A 21,975-nucleotide genomic window follows, 5' to 3' on the forward strand; every position below is an offset into this window, starting at 1 on the left:
GGAACTCTGGCAATGAGGTAAAAGACAGTGTCCTTCACAGGCTCAAACATGGAGGTAAACGTGAAGAAGACAGGAAACCTCTATGACAGCTAAGTAATATTCAGAAATGCTGCTGCTGGGCTCCAAATGGGTTTCAGAACTATCCTTCCATACAAAAGTTGCACTTTGTAAATTCACATTTATGAAATAAAAAAAAAAAAAAATTAAAAAAAAAAAAAAAAAAAAAGAACTATCCTTCCAGAGAGACAGAGAGAACAATCCTGAGGAGGAACTGCAAGAATCAGGGGAAAAAAAAACAAACAAAAACCCTAAGGAAAGCAACACGAGAACCCCAGGAGGCATAAGATTCATACTCCAGGTGGGTAGGGATCCAAGTGACACAGAGCTCAAAAGCACCACAAATGTAATACATCTAAAGGAACCTCTCCAGAAAGCAAAATACCTAGCAAACACATGTTGACTGTAATCTCAAGAGTTTAATTTTCAACACATCTCACTACTGCAAGAAGCCAATGCTGAACGCCTATTTGCTCCATTCCTTCTTCTGGGCAAGTTCCTCCTTCTAGAACTATCAGGAAACCAACGTCTTCAAACACTAGGAAACAGAAAGACCACATAAGATAGTGTAGGAAACATAACACTCAAATTTCAAACTGAGAATAAACACTCAAGAAAAATGTGCCCACAAAGATGAAAATTGTTCATTATTTCAAAATGACCCAAGAAAAATAGTTGATACTTTAATAAGCAATAAGTCAAATGACAAGGGCTTAGACACAGTGTGACCAGGAAATAGGAAGAGCTAGTAAAACTCACAAATGAGGGGAAAGTTTTTCTCAGAAATAAAAAGATACCTCTTCTTCAAAGGGGTGGGGGATTTAAAAAGCCCAATAAGGGCAAAATGAGTTAGAAAGTAAATGAAAATGGCCAGCGCCGTGGCTCACTTGGCTAATCCTCCACCTGCGGCACCAGCACCCTGGGTTCTAGTCCCAGTTGGGGTGCTGGGTTCTAGTCCCGGTTGCTCCTCTTCCAGTCCAGCTCTCTGCTGTGGCCCGGGAGGATGGCCCAAGTGCTTGGGTGCCTGCACCCGCATGGGAGACTGGGAGGAAGTACCCGGCTCCTGGCTTCAGATCGGTGCAGTGCCAGCTGTGGCAGCCATTTGGGGAGTGAACCAACAGAAGGAAGACCTTTCTCTCTCTCACTCTCTCTCTTTCACTGTCTATAACTCTGTCAAATAATAATAATAAAAAAAAAGTAAATGAAAATAATGAAATAGATCCAAAAGAAAGCGAAAGTAACTGATCCAAAATAAATATAACTGAAAGAAGACATTTTAAACTGCACTTCAAGCAAATACACCTAAAACAAATCTTAAACCTACATACTGAAAGAATACATGGTATAATAGGGAACACCAACTCAGAATACCTAGTACAATGGACTTTAAAGTTCTTAAAGCATCCAGGTAAAAATATCAAGTCACTTACATGAAAGAAAAAAATTATATTTTTTAAAAATTATTTGAGGGGCCAGCGCCGTGGCTCACTTGGTTAATCCTCCACCTGCAGCACCGGCATCCCATATGGGCACTGGGTTCTAGTCCCGGTTGCTTCTCTTCCAGTCCAGCTCTCTGCTGTGGCCCGGGAGTGCAGTGGAGGATGGCCCAAGTCCTTGGGCACCTGCACCCGCATGGGAGACCAGAAAGAAGCACCTGGCTCCTAGCTTCAGATCAGTGCAGCGCCAGCCATGGCAGCCATTTGGGGGGTGAACCAATGGAAGGAAGACCTTTCTCTCTGTCTCTCTCTCACTGTCTATAACTCTACCTGTCAAATTTTTTAAAAAAATAATTTTTTTTAAAAGATTTATTTGAAAGGCAAAGTTAGAAAGAGAGAAAGAGAGAGACACAGAGATCAATCTTCCACAGGCTAGGTCATTCCCCAAATGGCTGCAAAGGCCAGAGCTGGGCCAGGCCAAAACCAAAAGCCAAGAACTTCACTCAGGTCTCCCACTTGGATGGAAGGGGCACAAGCACTTAGGTCACCCTCCACTACTTTCCCAGGCCATTAGCAGGAATCTGGATCGAAAGGAGTAGCCAGGACTCGAACCAGCGCCCACGTAGGATGCCAGCACCATAGGTAGCAGCTTTACCTGCTACACCACAGCACTGGCCCCAGAAATTATACTCTCACAAAACTTCACAACAGGCATGCTTCATACCCAAACACAATAAATACAAAATTTCAAGATATAAAAAGGCACCAAAAATGTAAGCCTAGGGCTTTATAGTAAACTGTGTCTTTAAAGGCACAGATAGTTAATGTTTGTTCCCTGATCCCTCCCTGAAAAACTCACTAAAGAAGAAACTACACATACCCAAGAAATTACCTGAAAAGTTTAAGCATAATATGTGGTCAAATGTGGCATAGCAGGGTAAAACCGCCACTTGCAATGCCGGTAACTCATGTGGGCGCCAGTTCGAGTCCTGGCTGCTCCACTTCTGATCCGGCTCTCTGCTATAGCCTGGGAAAGCCGTAGAAGATGACCCAAGTCCTTGGGCCCCTGCACCAGCATGGGAAGACCAAGAGGAAGCTCCTGGCTCCTGGCTCCAGATAAGCAGATAGGCCGTTCCAGCCAATTGGGGAGTCAACCAGTGAATGGAAGACCTCTCTCTCTCTTCTCTCTCTTTGCCTCTCCTTCTCTCTGTGTAAACTCTGACTTTCAAGTAAATAAATAAATCTTAAAAAAAAAGAAATGAGTAATGAATTCTGGAATCAGTGAGCTTAAATATACATCAGCAAGAAGTTTCCAAACTGAAAAAAGGAATATCCAAGAACCATAAGAAAATTAAGTCAAGGGGCTGGCATTGTGGAGTAGTAAGTAAAGCCGCTGCCTGCAACACTGGCATCCCATATGGGCACTGGTTCAAGTCCTGGCTGCTCCACTTCCAATCCAGCTCCCTGCTAATGTGCTTGGGAAAACAGAGGGAGAAGGTCCAAGTGCTTAGGCCCCTGCACCCATGTGGGAAATTTGGAAGAAGCTCCTGGCTTCAGCTTGTCCCATCTCTGGCCGTTGTGGCCCCTTGGGGCATAAACCAGCAGATGGAAGATCTCTGTCTCTACCTCTCTCTGTAACTCTGTGAAATAAATAAAAATAAATCATTAAAAAAATAAATAAAAAGGGGGTCAGCGCTGTGGCACAGTGGGTGAGGCTGCTGCCATCCCATATGGGCATCAGCTCGAGTCCAGCTACTCCACTTCCGATCCAGCTCTCTGCTATGGCCTGGGAAAGCAGTGGAGGATGGCCCAAGTACTTGGGCTCCTGCACCCACATGGAAGACCCAGAGGAAGCTCCTGGCTTTTCTTAGGCCCAACTCCAGCCACTGCGGCCATTTTGGAGAGTGCGCCAGTGCGTTCACCAGAAAGCTGGAATAGATTCACATCAGGCAAAGCAGACTAAGAACAAGGAAAATCATCAGGGATAAAGGGGGAATTACATAACGAAGAGAGTCAATTCTCCAAGAAGACATAACACTCCTTAACGTGTCTGTACCAAACAAAAAAATGTCAAAATACTCGAAGAAAAAACTGACAGAACTGCAAGAAGCACTATATAATTGGAGAGATCAACATCCTCCCTCTCCCAGTAATTGACAGATCCAGCAGGCAGAGACTCAGAATATCACTGAACTGAACAGCACCATCACTCAACTAGATCTAACTGACATTTACAAAAAACTTCACCCGGCAGCAGCAAACACACTCTCAAGTTCACACAACAAACGGTCACCAGGTCAGAAGATAATATATGTATTAGTAACAAAAAGAATACAAAGTATAATCTCAGATGACAGTGAAAATAAAGTAGAAACCATTCACAGAAAGTCACCAGTAGGCATGGACTTAAAAAAATTTTTTGCACCAAAATAAACATCTTTTATTTCAATTTTATGTAAAATTTTGATTTTTTAAAAACTCCAAAAAAGTTTAAAAAACTTTTTTTTTTTAAAAAACTCAAGTTTTTGCCGGCGCCGTGGCTCAACAGGCTAATCCTCCGCCTTGCGGCACCGGCACACCGGGTTCTAGTCCCGGTTGGGGCACCGGTCCTGTCCCGGTTGCCCCTCTTCCAGGCCAGCTCTCTGCTGTGGCCAGGGAGTGCAGTGGAGGATGGCCCAAGTGCTTGGGTCCTGCACCCCATGGGAGACCAGGAGAAGCACCTGGCTCCTGCCATCGGAACAGCGCGGTGCGCCGGCCGCAGCGCGCTACCGCGGCGGCCATTAGAGGGTGAACCAACGGCAAAGGAAGACCTTTCTCTCTGTCTCTCTCTCTCACTGTCTACTCTGCCTGTCAAAAAAAAAAAAAAAAAAAAAAAAAACTCAAGTTTTTTTAAAAACTTGAGTAAACAATGCGCTTCCCAAAAAATGAGTCACGGAAGCCTCAAGATAAATTTTTAACTAGTTTGAATTAAATGAAAACAAAACTTACCAAACGTGTGGGACACTGTGAAAGTAATGCTTACACGGAAACTTGTAACATAGAATGCGCAACAGAAAATCACAAAAAAATCAAAAGCACCTAACCTTCTGCCCTATAAAATTAGGAAAGAAGAGTTATTTACGCATAAATGAAACCAAAGAAAACAAATTAAAATTGGAGCAAAAATGAACAAAATTTAAAATAGGAAATTAATAGAGAAAAACAATGAAACCCAAAGCTGGCTGTTTGAAAAAAGCAGTAACACTGACAAGCCCTTAGTTAGGCTAACAAAGATACAAATCTCTATTATTAGAAATTGGGAGGCAGGGGCCAGTGCTGTGGTGTAGTAGGCTAAAAGCCTCTGCCTGTGGCACTAGCATCCCATATGGCCACCAGTTCATGTCCCAGCTGCTCCTCTTCCAATTCAGCTCTCTGCTACAGCCTGAGAAAGCAGATGACGACCCAAGTGCTTGGCCCCCTGCATCCCCATGGGAGACCTGGAGGAAGCTCCTGACTCCTGGATTCAGATCAGCCCAGCTCCGGCTGCTGCAGACATCTGGGAAATGAACCAGCATATGGAAGACCTTTCTCTCTATAACTCTATCTCTCAAATAAATAAAAACAAAATCTTTTAAAAAAGAAATGAGGGACTTGCACTGTGGCACACAGGGTGAAGCCACTGCCTGAGACACAGACACCCTACATGGGCGCCAGTTCGAAATCCAGCAGCTCCACTTCTGATCCACCGAATGCGCCTGGGAAAGCAGAAGACTGCTCACGTGCCCCTGCACCCACGCGGGAGACCCAGAAGGTCCTGACTGCTGCTTCAGTGTGGCCCAGTCCCAGCCGTCTCTTTCAAATAAATAAATAAGTAAATCTTTAAAAAGAATGAAAGGGGGTCATCAGTACTTATCACTTGGATATTAAATGGACAGCAAAATGGATTATTAATGACCATATCCTCTCAAAAGTGGTAATATAAACTGGGCCAATTTGTTAAAAAATAAAACAAAATAAAAAACTCAGGAGTAAAAGATGTGAATAGATCAAAAACTATTAATGAATCTCCTCAAAAATTAAAAAACTCCAGTTTCCATTGGTTATTTCCACGAAATATTTAAATAAAACAATGATACCAATTCTCTAGAATGTCTTTCAGAAAATAACAGCAGAGGACACATTTCCCAACTGTTTCTTTGAACCTGCATTACTCATCTTTACAAATAAAAACATTATACAAAGAAAAATTCCAGCCCAATATCCCTTATACAAATGAAAAAATCCCCTCAACAAAATATTAGTCAAATTCAATAATGTGTTTAAATAATCACACATCATAATCAAATGTATTTATTCCCAATACACAAGTGAATTCAACATTCCAAAATCAAACAATGTCATGTATTACATCAACAGCAAAAGAAGTCATATGATCATATCAATAGATACAGAAAAGGCATTTCACAAAACCCAGCCCTACTGCTGACTGAAATGTCACCCAATCAGTAATAAAGGAGACATTCCTTAACCGGAGAAAGAATACGTACAAATCACCCGCACTGAACATTCAACTTAGTAGTAAGGAACTAAATGTGTTCCTCCTGAGACTGTCAGTTCAACATATCTGAAGTCCTACCTAATTTAATAAGACAAGAAAAAAAGCTAAGAGAAAGGTAAACAGTTTGAGAAGAAATAATACCATCATTCAGAGACGACATGACTGTCCATACAGAAAATTCCAAAGAATCAACAAAATCCTGGAACTAATAAGCAATTTTAGCAAAGCTGCAGGACAAAAGTTTAATAAGCAAAAGTCAGTTGCCTTTCTACACACAAGCAATGAATGATTGGACTTTGAAAATACAAGCTTATGGGCTGGCGCTGTGGCGTAGCGCGTAAAGCTGCTGCCTGCAGTGCCAGCATCCCATATGGGCGCCGGTTTGAGTCCCGGCTGCTCCACTTCCTATCCGGCTCTCTGCTATGGCCTGGAAAAACAGTAGGAGATGGCCCAAGTCCTTGGGCCCCTGCACCCGAGTGGGAAACCAGAAGAAGCTCCTGGCTTCGGATCAGCGCAGCTCCAGGTGTTGCGGCTAATTGGAGAGTGAACCAGTGGATGGAAGACTCTCTCTCTCTCTCTCTCTCTCTCTCTGCCTCTCCTTCTCTCTCTGTTTAACTCTTTCAAGTAAAATAAATAAATCTTTAAAAAAAAGAAAATACAAACATAATATCATTTATATTAGCACTCAAAAATTATAGTACTTATGAATAAATCTAGTAAAATATGTACAATATCTATTTGAGGAAAACTACAACCTCTAATGAAAGAAAATATAAATGAATGGGGAGATATTTTCTGTTACTAGTCAGGACTATTCAATATTGTTAGGATGCCAGTTCCTCCCAACTTGATAGATACAATCAACTCAACCCCAAACAAATCGCTGTATGCTATTTTATGAATACCAATGAATTAATTCTAAAGTTTATATGAAAAACAAAAGACCCAGAATAGCCAATAAATACTGAAACAGCATAAGTTGGTGAACTAATTTCACACAGCCTCAAACTACAGTGATCAGGGTAGTATAATAATGGCAAACGACTAGCTACCAAGAGCTAAAGAATAGAATACAGAGTCCAGAAAATGACCAAAACAAAGTAGTCTCTGACAAAGAACTCAGGCAGTTCCATGAAGAAAAGATGGTCTTTTCAAAAACCAGTGCTGCATTAACTGGACACCTATTTGCCGCCCCATCCCAATAAAAGACCTTCTACCTTTCACAAGAATCAAAATAGATCTTAGACATGAAACACTAAAGCATAATTCCTAGGACATAACATGAAGAAAAACCTAGGTGACTTGGATTAGACAGTGTTAATATTAGATACAAAAAGCACAATATATGAGAAAAACTGGTAAACTGGACTTTATTACTTTTTAATTTGAAAGGTAAAGAGACAGAAGACTGAGAAAGATCTGCCATCCGCGGGTTCATCCTCCAAATGCCCTCAACAGCCAAGGCTGAGACAGGAAAAAACCTGGAGCCAGAAACTCAACTGAGGTCCCCACATGGGTGGCAGGGATCCAACCACTTGAGTCATCACCTGCTACCTCCCAGGGTGCACATCAGCAGGATGCTGGAATCAGAAACAGAGCCAGGACTCAAACTCAGGTGCTCTCAAATGGGATGCAGGCATCCCAAGTAGCATCTTAACAAATGCACCAAATGCCTGCCCTCATTTCTAACAACCCCAAATTGAAAACAATCCAGATGTCCTTCTAAATGTGTCACTGATTAACACTGGCTGTAGCCGTATGCTAGTATTTTAAGAATTCAGTTCCATATGTCTGTTCATGTAAAATTTACAAATTCATAGCTAAAATATATTCAGTTAATAGTTGGGCAAGCTTATTGGTTGTAATGCTCTCCTCATAGATTAATGAGATATGTCAGATGGAAAGTCACGTTATAGGTCACTGTAGTGCAGAATTTAATTGTGCGGGGTCAGTTTTGTGGTACAGCAGGCTAAGCCACCTGCAACGCCAGCACATCCTGTCAGAGCTAAATCCCAGCTGCTCTGCTTCTGATACAGCTCTCTGCTAATGCACATGGGAAAGGAGTGGAAGATGGCCAAAATGCTCGGGTCCCTGCCACCCACATGGGAGCCTGGATGGAGGTCCAGGCCCCTGGCTTCGGCCTGGAAGATCTCTTCTCTCTGTCTCTCCCTATCATTGTGCCTTTCAAATATACAAAACACATTTTAAAATTGAAAAAGAATGCAAATGTGGAGTACTCGGCTAACTTATATGGAATTTGAACAGTTTAGCGTTTATTACAGACAATGATTACTAAACGTTCCTCACAACTTTAGGACAACTCGTTTACGTATCTCAAGTGAGCTAAGAGCTTACAGCCTTTCCTTTGTTAAACAGAATGTTGATCAGTTGATAAGAAATTATACATAGTTCAATCTTTTGTACCATGATGGTCCTGCCTGCCAGCTATTATTTCAGTTTCCAAAGCACTGCCATCATGGCCAGGACCAGTCTGAGTCCTGGCTGCTCCATTTATGATCCAACTGCCTGTTAATGCACCTAGGAAGGCAGAGGAGGATGGCCCGAGTCCTTGGGTCCCTGCACCCACATGGGAGACTCTGAGAAGACTCCTGGTTCTGGCCTGGCCCAGCCTTGGAAGAACTAAGTGCAGCCATTTGGAGAGCGAACCAGTGAGTAGAAGATCTTTCCCTGTCTCTCTCTCTCTCTCTGTAATTCTGATTTTCAAATAAATAAATCTTAAAAAAAAATTCACATCATTAACCAAGGTACGGGTGGGCCAAATATGAATTTATGCACTCTCAACTCCAAATTTACCTTTGTTTCCTCTTGGGAAATGGATTTGGACCCTGTAAATTCAACTATTTTTCCTTTGCTAGCTGGCATAATGTTAAACTTTTATCACTAAGGGAGATGAGACAGTCAACCCAGAAAGCAAGCGTCGTTTGTGGCTTCCTGGTTCAGGTACTCTGGCCCTGCAGATCCTGCAGCACATACCACTTTAGCAGCTCTGGGCTCCTTCCACACTGGCTTCTCTACCACCCAGACTAAGCAACTTCCACAATGCCCAGGCCCTGCGCACAAGCAGTTTTTCTGACACCAAGTTCCTAAATCAAAATGTCTAGTATTACTGCATGCAATCTCTTGACATTCAGCAGGCCTAGCCAAGCCTTTCTGAAACTAATGACTTGAACTGAACCTTTCTACATCTTTGAAAAATTCTATTTCTTTTTCTATTTTTTCTGATCTCTTTCTAGATTTACTATCAATTCCAAAGTGCAGAACTGCTACATACAGTTGAATGGGGGTATACTTGCACAAAAAGACCCCACTGAGGAGTGAAAGCTGAAATCCAGCTTGTGACCCAGACATCAGGTCCTGCATCCTGGTCAAAAAGCAGTATCTACTGACCAAACCATGTGCTGAAGGTAAGACGCTGGACCACAGCGGCCTCCATGTTCAAGTATTCACTAATATTTCTTCACCTTTTTCTTTTTGTTCTAGATTCCAAATCTTTTCCTATGTATCTGTATATAACTATAGAAAAAGACACATATCCGGCCAGTTCCAGCGCAGCTTACAATACAGACATCCAGGCATCTCATGTGGGAATGACATGTTACACTAACCAAAAAGTTCCAAATGTTAACCTGACTTCCCACGTGTGTAAGGACACATGCCCACATCTAAGAAATGTGACAAACAGTCAAAGAAACTGGATCTGCTCACAAAGGAAGGCGTTTACCCCTTTCAAACATTTACTCAGCAGTGCAAGCCCCATCACCTGAATTTCACATGAGACTTCTGTAGCATTTGCTTCTTCTACCTTCTATTCAACCATTTCAGGTATGGACAGTGCATCACCAAGACTCTCTCCTTTCTTCAAAAAGAGTCAACAGACCCCCAGTAGTTTATTTATGGCCAAGACAGTCAGAAATTTGAAAATCCTTAACTGCAACTCATATACCACAATGTAGCAAACCTATCACTCACAGCAGCATTTTAGGTGGCAGAAAACGGAGATACCAATAGATGCCAAAGACTTAAACTTTCAGACCTGGATATCTAAAGCCTGTCGAACTACAAGTTATTTTCAACTCTTTAGGAACCCATGCTTCAGGGATGCGGATGCTCCAATCCAGGGTTGACACAAGGGCCTACTGTGTATCAAGCACCGCTCCAAGGTTTCAGCTACCCAAGGACCTAGGTTCAATTCCTGGCTCCAATTCCTGACCTCAGGGCTCGCTGCTAATGCAGACCCCGGGAGGCAGCAGTGCTGGCTCAAGTAATTGGGTTCTTGCCCCACCCAATTAGGAGACCCAGACTACGATCCTGGCTCCTAGCTTCTGCCCAGACACAGACCCAATCCTGCCTGTAGAGAGCTTTTGGGGAGTGAACTAGCAGGTAAGAACCCTCCTTTGCTTTTTCTCTCTCTCAGTCTCTGCCTCTCAAATAAGTAAAATAATAACTTTTAAAAGAATCTATGTGGGCCGGCGCCGTGGCTCAATAAGCTAATCCTCCACCTGCAGCGCCACTACATCAGGCTCTAGTCCCCGTTGGGCGCCGGATTCTGTCCCGGTTGCCCCTCTTCCAGGCCAGCTCTCTGCTGTGGCCCGGGAGGGCAGTGGAGGATGGCCCAAGTGCTTGGGCCCTGCACCCGCATGGGAGACCAGGAGGAAGCACCTGGCTCCTGGCTTCGGATCAGCGCAGTGTGCTGGCCACAGCGCGCCGGCCACAGCGGCATTGCGGGGTGAACCAACGGAAAAAGGAAGACCTTCCTCTCTCTCTCTCACTGTCCATTCTGCCTGTCAAAAAGAAAAAAAAAAAAAAAGAATCTATGTGAGGCTGGTGCTGTGGTGTAGTAGATAAAGCCTCCGCCTGCAGTGTTGGCATCCTATGTGGGTGCCAGTTCGAGATCCAGCTGCTCCACTTCCAATCTAGCTCTTTGCTATGGCCTGGGAAAGCAGAAGAAGATGGCCCAAGTCCTTGGGTCCCTGCACCCGCACGGGAGACCCAGAAGAGGCTCCTGGCTTAGGATCAGCTTAGGAGTGAACCAGTGAAGACCACTCTCCTTCTCTCCCTCTCCCTGCCTCTCCTTCACTCTCTGTGTAACTGTGACTTTCAAGTAAAATAAATAAATCTTAAAAAAAAATTATGTATCAATTTGTATAAGGAAAAGAGTTTCATAGTTTCCAAAAATATTTCCCCTATCCAATGTCACTTGTACACCAATATAAATTTTAGGGAAGGGGCCAGCTTGTGGTACAACAGTTAAGCCTCCATTCGCAATGCCAGCATCCTACACTAGAGTACCAGTCTGAGTCCTGGCTGCTCTGTTTCTGAGCCAGCTTCTTGCTAATGTGCCTGGGAAAGCAGCATAAGATGGCCCAAGTACTTGCACCCCTGCTATCCATGTGGGAAACCCAGATGGGGTCCCTGGCTCCCGACTTCATCATTGGCTGTTGAGGGTATTTGGGTATGAACTAGTGGATGGAAATATCTGTGTGTGTGTGTCCGCCTTTCAAGTAGAGGGAAATTAAAAAAAAAAAAAAGTTTAAAGTATCTTAGACACAGCAGGCTGCTTGATAAATAGTAGCTACCATCATTAGCTACAATAAACACCTGAGTGTAGCGATTACCAATTTATGGAATAGTGTTACATACAGAGGGAATGGAATTCTACAAATTATTTAAATAAACATATTTCTGTTAATTCCCAAATTAGGTATAAATCTCAGAGAAAAGTCAAACTCTTTTAAGTATACTGTAAATAAAAGGTCATTTTGTTAGTTTCAAAGTAAAAATGTGTTATCTCCAACTACATCTGCGTTAACATTTTAAGGTCCAAATAAATATAAAAGAGTTCAATGTGTTTGTTTTTTCTGCCTTTGGCAGAAGGAAAAAAGAATTCTAAGCCCTTAGAAAGAAAACAGAGATCAGAATTTGTTTTCATGACTTCACATGTCTTCATGCAACTAAATGTAAGTGCCTTTAATATAAGAACTCTTTCAAATCTCTAAGTTCCTGTACTATCTTTGTACAGAAGCAATAAAGACTGTGCAACCAGACTGCCTGGGTTCAAACCATGGCTCCAATTAGCTATATGGCCTCAGGCAAGCTTCAACCTCCCTAGGCCCATTTCCTCATCTAAAAAAATGGAGATTCCTCACAGGACTGTTGTAGGGATTAAATGAGTTGATAAATGTTCATAAAATAGCCTAGAGAGGGGCCAAGGCTGTGGTGCAGCGGGTAAATGCCCTGGCCTGAAGCGCTGGCATCCCACATGGGCGCTGGTTCTAGTCCAGGCTGCTCCACTTCCGATGCAGCTCTCTGCTGTGGCCTGGGATAGCAGTAGAAGATGGCCCAAGTCCTTGGGGCCCTGCACCGGTGTGGGAGACCCAGAAGAAGCTCCCGACTTCGGATTGGCGCAGCCCAACTCTGGCCATTGCTGCCATCTGGGGAGTGAACCAGCGAATGGAAGACCTCTCTCTCTCTGCTCTCTGCCTCTCCTCTGTGTAACTCTGACTTTCGAATAAATAAATAAATCTTAAAAAAAAAAATAAACTCTATTAAAAAATAGCCTAGAGCAAGGTGGGCTCATTTTAAGTGTTTACAATTTTGGTTATTGTTTCATTATTGCCACCTATGTCAATAAATACTTGCTACTTTGTAGGCAAATGGCTTTACCTAAGAAACTTATTTAGGAAGTCCCTTATCATGACTTCCTGGGCTAGTAAAGATAAAGCAATTATCTGGGAGCTGATTTTAGGGCAAAGTGAAGGATAGTCAATCCCTTCTCCAACACCTCCTCTGACACAAATCTGTAACTTGCTAATGGAAGTTCAGAACCAAAAATTTTCCACGTAACTCTTGACTTCCACTTACTATATTTTACTTAATCCTGTAGCATTCCATTCATAGATGGGGTATGGCACATACCAACCTAGGAGACACCAAATTCTCAACTAAAACTACATAGCTCTTTAAAGAAAAAAAAAATCTAATTGTTCCCATCATAGAATTTCAGTGCTTTGAAACAAAAAGCACACTGCATCTATGAATGGAATGCCAAAGGATTATGTAAAATACAGTAAATCAAAGTCAAAGTTACATGGCAAATGGAATTAAAAGATACAGGGTGGGCATTTGGCCTCGTGGCTAAGAAGCCCGTTAGGTGGTGCACATCCCGTATCAGTGGACCTGGGTTTGAGTCCGCTCTCTTCCCACTTCCTACTAATGAGGATCCTGGGAAGCAGCAGCTGACAGCTCAGGAGTTGTGCCTCTGCCACCCACACGGGAGATCTGGACTGAGTTCCTGGCCAGACCCTGTCCAGGCAATCCAGGGCACTTGAGGGGTAGAGCAGCAGATCCAGGGATATCTATCTCCCTTCGTCCATCCCTCTCTCTCATAAAACTCTTAATGTATAGAAGCTTATTTCTGGTACAAAAAAAGTTGAACAGTTTTCTCATAACAGGTATTTTTTTATTAAATTTTTGAAGATTCCTCTTATCATGAATTGAGATTTTCTGCACCAAAATAAATGTTTTAAATTGTTTTCCATGAACTTTGAGTGCCCTTGTATGTCTTAAAACATTGTTTTACAAAAGTACTTGTTGAAATTATAACAATAGGTTTTTCCAATGTCAAACAATTCCCTTCTAACTCCATAACGGGTGTTCTGCCCATTGCCAAATCCCGGGCCAGGATAACAAGGCACAGTCACGCTGAAGTCCCCATCCCACCAAATCACGCCCTGCTTAAAATGTACCCGTTCTTCGAATGCACACTACACAACAAATACCGCAGGTGGGCTCTGTGACATCCACGTCTCACACCTACACCAGGAGATGATGGAGTGACATCCTGGGAGCTACCTAACTTAAGACCAGAAAAATGTCTCTGCGGTTACCAGAGGAAGCAATATCACCCCCCAAGTCCCAGCTGTCTTCGTAGAGACAAACACTGAGTATCTGCAGATCCAAGACTAAGTTAGCCCAGAAAATCGGAGGGCAAGTGCCCAAGGCCTAAGGTGAGGACGAGAATGCCCACCTGGCTCACTCTCAGATTCCAGGTGGGTTCCAGCATCCACCAGGGACACCGCCCTGCAGCGGCCATCCAGAAGGCACGCAGGCCTAGGGAGACCCCAGGTCACCTGGCACCCTTCAGGTGGTCCCACTGCCGGCCTGACGTCAACCCCCGACCTGGTCAACAGGACCACACTCCTCCGGCAATCAAGAGCTAAGAGGCTTCTAGTTACAGCTCCACCTGGGGGTTCTTGACTCATGCAACCAGAGCAATCAAACTGGGGAAAACGCAGAAGTTAGTTTCAAAATTCCAGTGGGAGACCTATCCGAGTACGCTTTGCAGATCTAGTCACTCTGCTTGGGATGAGAAAAAATATCTCACTCCAGGGTTTTCTGAGCCTCGGAGATGATGGACCCGGGGAACAACCAGCACTTTTGTTCCTCCTACAGCATGCAACCCTGGCGTGGGAGAGCGAACTGAGAAATACCTAAGGAAGTGCGGTCGGCATTCAGAAGGAACTCGCTACAAAGAAACGGGCGGTAGCAACGCAAGGCGAGGTTTCTGCCAACACCTGACCGGGATGCGAACCAAGTTGCTGCTGGAAGTTGATCGAGCCAGGCGTTTCCGTTTCTAGCCGAGTTTCTGGGCTGGGGTACGGGTCAGTGCTCCACAAGCCCGTCCTCGCAGGAGCCGGGATGCAAGCGAACCCTTGGGCGCCGTCCCTCCTGCCTCCCCACTGCCGGCGGACTTCAGCCAGCAGAGGTGGCCCGGCCCGGCCCAGGGCTCCTCCCGCGGGCGGGACTCGCCGACTTCGCGGCCCCCGGCGGAGCCGAGCACTCTCCAGGCCCCCTCTCCCGCCTCAGCGAGACCGAGCCGCCCGCGGCGCCGCCACTCGGCCAGCGCCGGCCCCAAGGCTCCGGGCCCCGCGAACCGAGACCGCCCCGGACCCCGAGCCGCTACCGCCCCGGGCCCCCGGGCCCCCGGGCCCCCGAGCCCCCGGCCCCCCGAGCCGCGACCGCCCCGGGCCCCCGGGCCCCCGAGCCGCGACCGCCCCGGGTCCCCGAGCCCCCGGCCCCCCGAGCCGCGACCGCCCCGGGCCCCCGGCCCCCCGAGACCCCCGAGCCGCGACCGCCCCGGCCCCCCGAGACCCCCGAACCGAGACCGCCCCGGCCCGTGCTCCTGCGCGCGCCGGACGCGCCCGCGGCTCGCTCGCGGCAGCCTCGCCCTTCCCACGCCGGGCCGCGCCGGGCTCCGGGCCCCGCTGCCCTGGGCCTCCCGAGGCCGCGCGTCCCCCCAACCAGGCCCCAACTGGGCCTCTCGGCTCAGCGGCCCTCCGGACACCGCCGGCCCGCCCGTGCCCACGCCAGAGCGCAGGCCAGCTCGAGCCCGGCCGGGCACTTACTCGGGGAGGTAGGTGGAGGAGAACGAGCTCCACTTGTGCAACGCGTAGGGCAGAAGCCGGCACTCGGGCGCCGCAGCGACAGCCCCGCCGGCCGCCATCTTGTCAGCACCCGAGCGGCCGCCGCCGACCGCCCGCCGCGCCGGGAGGGGGCGTGGCCTGCTCTTAAAGGGGCCGAGGCCCGCGCCGCCGTGTCCTCGGGCGTCCCGCGCCGCCCGCGGCTTGCTGGCCGCGGCTGGGCTGTGAGCGCTTGCGGGGCTCTTCTGGCGAGGGGAAGGGGTGCCTTGCCGGGGGTGGGGCGCAGAAGACGTCTTTTAGGAGCGGAGGTGAGGAAAAAAGCCAAGACTTCTCAGGAAAGGCGGCCGATTACAGTTGTGGAAGACGCACGGGGGGAAAAGGGCCGCTCCGGCCAAGTCGTAAATCCCTTAAGGAAACAGCGCTGCAAGGAGCTAGCGGGTGGCGGCCCGAGTCCTGTCCTGCCCTGGTGCTGCCAGGTGAGTCGCAGGGAGACCAGCGCCGGCAGCATTTCGGGGGCCTCCCGCGCATCTCGGGGCACCGCTGGCTCCAGGCTGGCCTCGGCCCGCGGCGCAGCTGGCGAGCGCTGGGTCTCCAGCCCACCGAAACAGAGCCCCACACAGTGGAGAAGCCTGGGAGGCCCAGGCCAGCCCTTCCTAGAGGGCGTGGGAAAGCTTTTGGGGCGCCCCCACCCCATCCCCGCCACTCCCCGCTGCGGCTTCTCACGAAACGGATGCGGGGTCGCGGGCTCTCTCGGGGTCTGGCCGCTGCGGCGGAGGCGCCGGCGCTGCACCTGCGCGTCCGGGCTCCCCGAGCTGATGTCTGGGCTCAGCTGCCGCGGTTGCGGGGCGGGAGGTGAGCCTAAGGGAGGTTGTTGGCGCGGGAGCGAGTTCGGGCGCGAGAGAGGGAGTAGAACTGTCTCCCGGGGGCCAGGGCGGATGGGCGCCTCTGCAGACAGATCCGGGAGCGCGCCCGTCTTTCAGCCTGGGCTCAGCAAGCTTACATCATGGAGAGACTACACCGGACAGGCCCGGTGAGCTTGACCGTAAAGAGCTGAAATACACCTGCTACACCCTGCGGGCGGCTCAGGCAAGAGCTGAGCGCGCCAGCTGCATTCGGACTTCGCCTCCTGCCTTTCTCCTCCCCCCACCCACCACCGCCTTCTCCCGGACCAAGGGTTTCCTGGGTGTGGAGTGTGTGACATTCCTCCCAAGCTCTTAGTGTTAGCGGACTGGGAGCCCACTTGGCAGTAGGCAGAGAGGTCTCTCCTGGGATGCTTTCCTTGGGAGGCAGGTTCAGGCCACCTTTCAAGTTATTGGGGTGGGAAATACCTCTATTTCCTAAAGCTGTATATATGAACTGCATGAAATTTGTTTACCTTAAATAAAAAAAGAAAAGAAAGGGGGGTGTGGACAGGGCTTTGTGGTGGACAGTACTGGGCTGCTTCCAAGGCTGCTCCATTCCTTTCCTTGGGAGCTGTGTTCCCCTCGGCCGTTCGCACACATAGGCGGACTTCTAACTTCTAACACGGTTACCAAAGTCACTCAGTGGCTACTCTGGGCAGTGCCATCTTCCCACCTGATGATGGAGGCGCCGGAGTGAATGACCAAAGGAGTCCAACCCTGCAATACTGCTTTTCCCTTCTGGCGGTGGTCACTCAGCTGCCCAGACTCCCCTCTGGCCTTTCCTGTGTCCCGGCTGCTGTAGGGAGGATGCTTTGTAATGGCCACTACTGGGAAAGCAGATCCAGGCCGCCGGGTGGAATGGAATGTATCTGCTGCTTGAGAGAGTGCTGGGACCTGCGGGAAACACTGCTCAGTCCCAGAGACACCAAGTGGTTATCTTTGGGGAAAAGAGAAACTATAAAGAGGAAAAGATTGAGATGGAGACGCCCTTCGCTTAATTTGGGGGCCAAAATTTGCTAATTATACTTGTTCCCTTAATGTCAATATTGAGTTTTTGTTATTCTCTAAAACAGTTATGGTTCACGGGCAGTCTTCTTTTAAAATGTATAAATCAGCTCTCCCTAAGCCTAAAAACCTTCCAGTGACTTCCGTTCCCTTGTAAACTGTAGACCGGAAGCTGTTGGCTACCCGCCCGGAGGACCCCACCCACCCACTCTGGCCCCTTCTTCCTTCTCCCTGTACTCTCCCGTCACACTGGACCAGCACACTGAGTTGTCTCTACACTCTGTGTTCTTCCCGGCCTCCAGGACTGACCTAAGCCACTCCTGGGACATTCTCCCCACACTTCACCAGGCTAATTCCTGCTCATCCTTTCAGATTCTTTTGTTCCGGGACACTCTTTCCCCCATCACCTGTTCTGAGGTTAGGTGACATTTTCTAACATTTTTCCTTAGCATTCGGAGTTCCCCTCTTTAGCTGAGCAAACGTCACAATAAATTTTAATTTCCCCTTTATTTCCCTTTCTCCCTAAAAGAAAACTTCCAGGAAGGTAAACGTCCTGCATGTCTTGTTCACAGTTGTATCCTGCTATAGTGTCTAGCACATAGCAGATGCTCAATACATATTAATGAATTCCGCTAAAAGAGAACTTGAACTTGGGATATACTCATTGCAAGTGAACAAGAGGGCCAGACCTCAGCGTTGAAACAAATGTCCTTGAGGTCTGATTGCCACAGAGAGTGACAAGACCCAGGGCACAGCTTTCCTGCAGCACAAATCTTACAAATGATAAAGCCATTTGAAGCATCCCTGTGTTAACATAAATACGGATGGATGTAATATGATACTGAGCTCAACATTTGCATAAATGTTAAGATAAAATAGAAGACGGAAGAAATGTCAAAATTTGCAGGAGGCCATCGGTGGCTATACCCTCCAGGGATACACTTTACTCTCTCCTGTGTCAGGCCTTTAGCTGATGGGGTTTATTCTAAGGACGCACAAGGAAGGCCTGGAAGTAGTTCCCCTACACTTCAAAGGCCGGGACCTATTCTAGCACCCTGGGAAGCTGGACAGTGGATCTTCATTTTTCAGAGGTCAGCAGTAGCTGTGATAACCCTGTAACTCTAATCACCGAGAGTCATCATCCCCGAGGGCTTTTCACTTTGCATCTCGCCTTAGACACTTCCCAGAGACTTAACTGATGGTTGGTTTGTCTGCTAGCCACTATCTCTTCCTGCAAGAAAGATTTATTGGGCACTTAGAAAATGTACTAGGCCCCGTCCTAGAAGACAAGGGCCCTACTTCATGGCACTTCCATTTTGGTGGGGCAATAAATAACAAATAACTAGGTAACTTCAGTCTGTCTAAGAAGAGACCAAACCCAGGAAGTTTTTAGATCGGATGGTAAGGGAAGCTTCTCGAAGAAGATAATATTTGAACTAAAACCTGTACAATGAGAAAGAGCCACTCATGCAAAGGCTTGGTTAAGGCGTTCAGACAGAGAACGGGGCCCTGACTCATACAATGATTTATTCCAGGAGATAGAGCTAAGCAGTAACAAAGCCCAACTCTGAATTAAAAACCCGTCCTGTCTGCTGGCATCACATATCTTCTTTTTTTCTTTTTATTTATTTATTTTTTGACAGGTAGAGTGGACAGTGAGAGATAGAGACAGAGAGAAAGGTCTTCCTTTTCCCTTGGTTCACCCTCCAATGGCCGCTGCAGCCGGCGCACTGCGCTGATCCGAAGCCAGGAGCCAGGTGCTTCTCCTGGTCTCCCATGCGGGTGCAGGGCCCAAGCACTTGGGCCATCCTCCACTGCCTTCTCGGGCCACAGCAGAGAGCTGGACTGGAAGAGGAGCGACCGACACCCCGACCGGGACTAGAACCCAGGGTACCGGCACCGCAGGCGGAGGATTAGCCTAGTGAGCTGCAGCACTGGCCCACATATCTTCTTAAATGAGGTGATAAATGGGAAGAAATTTGGGAAACTGAGAAGTTTTATTCAAACACAAGATACAGTCAAATACTAATAAGGCCACCATAGTCAAAAAGCAAAATAAATACAGCTGAGTTTATTTTCGGCCAGAAGAGTACACCATTTGTCTGAAGGCAAAAAGCGAGTATTTTCATTGTTCAGGAAGGGGTTTCATGGTTGTTATGCTAATTAGTCATAACAAAATATCCAAGACTGGGTACTTTATAAAGAACAGACATTTCTTTCTCACAGTTCTGCAGGCCAAGAATACAGCGCCTGCAGGTTCCGCGTCTGGTGAGGGCCCAGTCTGTCTCCTGCCAAGGTGGTGCCTGATTACCATGTCCTCCAGAGGGCACAAACATTGTGACCTCACGTGGCAGGAGGAATGGAGGGGAAGGGCTGCAGCCTTTGTACAAGGTTACTAATCTCATTTATGAGGGCAGAGCCCTCACAGCCTCATTATCTACCTTTTCATACTGTTGCATTGGGAATTAAGTTTCAACATGAATTTTGGAGGGGATACAACCATTCAAACCATAGCAAAGGATTAGAAACAAACACTCTGATTAAGCTGGAATAAATCCATGGCTCTATATGTGATTGGTTAAAATAAGACCTATACTTCATTGGTCAAAGGGGAAAAAAATCTTCAGATAGGTCTTATAGCGATCTATAGAGAACTTACTTTAGGATATGAGGATCACTTAAGTTCATGGTTTCTTTTTTTAAGATTTATCTTATTATTTATTTGAAAGGTAGAGTTACAGAGGAAGAGAGAGAGAGACAGCGAGAGCTTCCATCTGCTGGGTCACTCCCCAAATGGCCACAATGGCCAGGGCCCAGCCAGGCTGAAGCCAGGAGCTTCCTCCAGGTCTCCCATATGCAGGCAGGGACCCAAGCACTTGGGCCATCTTCCACTGCTTTCCCAGGTGCATTAGCAGGGAGCTGGATCAAAAGTGGAGCAGCCAGAATGCAAACCATCATCCCATATGGGATGCTGGCATTACAGATGGTGGCTTAACCCATTATGCCACAATGCCAGCCCCGTGGTTTCTTTAACAGCTTTAGATGGTCAGAACAGGCAAAGCATGACACAGTATTCAACTTCTGCTTGAAATGGAAAAATGTTTCTTGGTGACATTATTAATCAAGTGATGAAGAAACGATACCCAAATATGTTAGCTGTCAAGCCAACAACCAACTATTGCAGATCTGAACCTTGAACCTAAGTTCTTAGTTGCTGCTTTCCTGATGTGCTTAATATGGAATTTTTGAGGTCTACATCTACATTATTCTTTAAATAAATATTTCCTAGATTGAAACCCTTAGACTTCCTGAACTTCTTACCACTAATTTATGATTGAGCAGGCATTTCACCTAGCAATTAAGATGCCCATTGGAGTTACCTGGCTTCAATATCCAACTTGCTCCTGACTCCAGTTTCCTGCTAAAGCAGACCCTAGGAGGCAGTGGTGATGCCTCAAGTGACTGGTTTCCTGTCACCCACATAGACTGAGTTCCCAGCTGCCAGCTTCAGCCCCAGCTCTGCTGCGGCCATCTCCAATGAACCATCAGATAGGAGTATCTCTCTCTCTCTCTCAAATAAGTAAATTTTTAAAATAACATATAAGGAGTTTGCTTAGGGGTCATCTATAAATCAGAATACTGGACAAAAATAAAGGCATAGGGGTTGTTGACACTTTTTTAGCCAGAAAATGAAGAAAATCACCAGTGGGATTAGAAGAATGAGCATGTCCCCAGCACAATGCCCATCAAACCTCCTCTTGCTTACCGGAAACACACATCTTCTCAATCCATCCTCAGGACAGCCCTGCAAGTCAACAGAGGGACATTGAGATTCACCAGACTCACATGGATCCTCTCCACCTAACATCACCCCAAGATTCAGGATCCACAAGGACAGGAAAAGGATTTGCACTGATTCCTAAAGCTAACAGCTACGTCTCAATCTTATTTCTGTTCTCTGGTGGCTCCCAATTTCAACTTTGTGGTTTGAAATGATTTCTTGCGAGCACAGCACTGCTATCAGAAATGGATGAAAATCAAAGTTTGCCAAGTAGGGAGCTATCCTTTTATTTTCAAGGACAAAGGATTTCAGCCCTGCCCCAGGGGGACCCTTGCCCCAGTCGCAGGTGAGCATTGAGACCAGCTCAGGTATGAAGCTAAGGTCTTCTCTTCTCCCAGGAGGTGGCAGCAGCAGCCGCCACAGCCTCAGGCTGCTGGAGCGATCAGAGTTCATCTGTTTTCCTGTTGGCATCCGAACCTAGAGATCCCTGGTTCCAGAATCCACTTTATCCCTTCCTTCATTTGCTGAGCTTGGTTGGAGCCAGAGCATCAGGAGTGCAGGCGCTGGCAATGATTCCTCTCTGTAAGTGCCTGGTTTTTTTGTAAACACTTTGGTCTGAGCCATGACCTTGAAGCCTCTATGAAGGAGGATCAAGAAGTCTCTGGCCAGGGAAAAAGAACTTCAAAAAGAAACAGTAACTGCAACAGTTATATCCACACAAGCATAAATCCAGAGGAGGCCAGCTCACAGTGAGGTCCCACACAAAGAGTACAGGTTCTAGATGTGGTACTCCCAGTACCAGCCAGCTGACCTCGTC

At 46.9% G+C, this 21,975-nt stretch overlaps 1 protein-coding gene across 4 annotated transcripts in view; it reads right to left on the reverse strand.

Moving 5' to 3' along the window:
- MKLN1 (muskelin 1) overlaps nt 1-21,975 on the reverse strand; it is a 361,241-nt gene that overhangs the window by 158,652 nt on the left and 180,614 nt on the right. For 2 of the 4 annotated variants that reach the window (XM_062199265.1, XM_062199202.1), the window contains one exon: nt 21,144-21,182. In XM_062199265.1, coding sequence (XP_062055249.1) covers nt 21,144-21,182 — 39 coding nt within the window. Of the gene's footprint in view, nt 1-15,455; nt 15,569-21,143; nt 21,183-21,975 lie in introns of those variants that run through there. The other 2 variants (XM_062199325.1, XM_062199381.1) reach the window with 2 other exon arrangements.

This window comes from Lepus europaeus, chromosome 1 (genome assembly GCF_033115175.1).
Source record: "Lepus europaeus isolate LE1 chromosome 1, mLepTim1.pri, whole genome shotgun sequence".
NCBI lineage: Eukaryota > Metazoa > Chordata > Mammalia > Lagomorpha > Leporidae > Lepus > Lepus europaeus.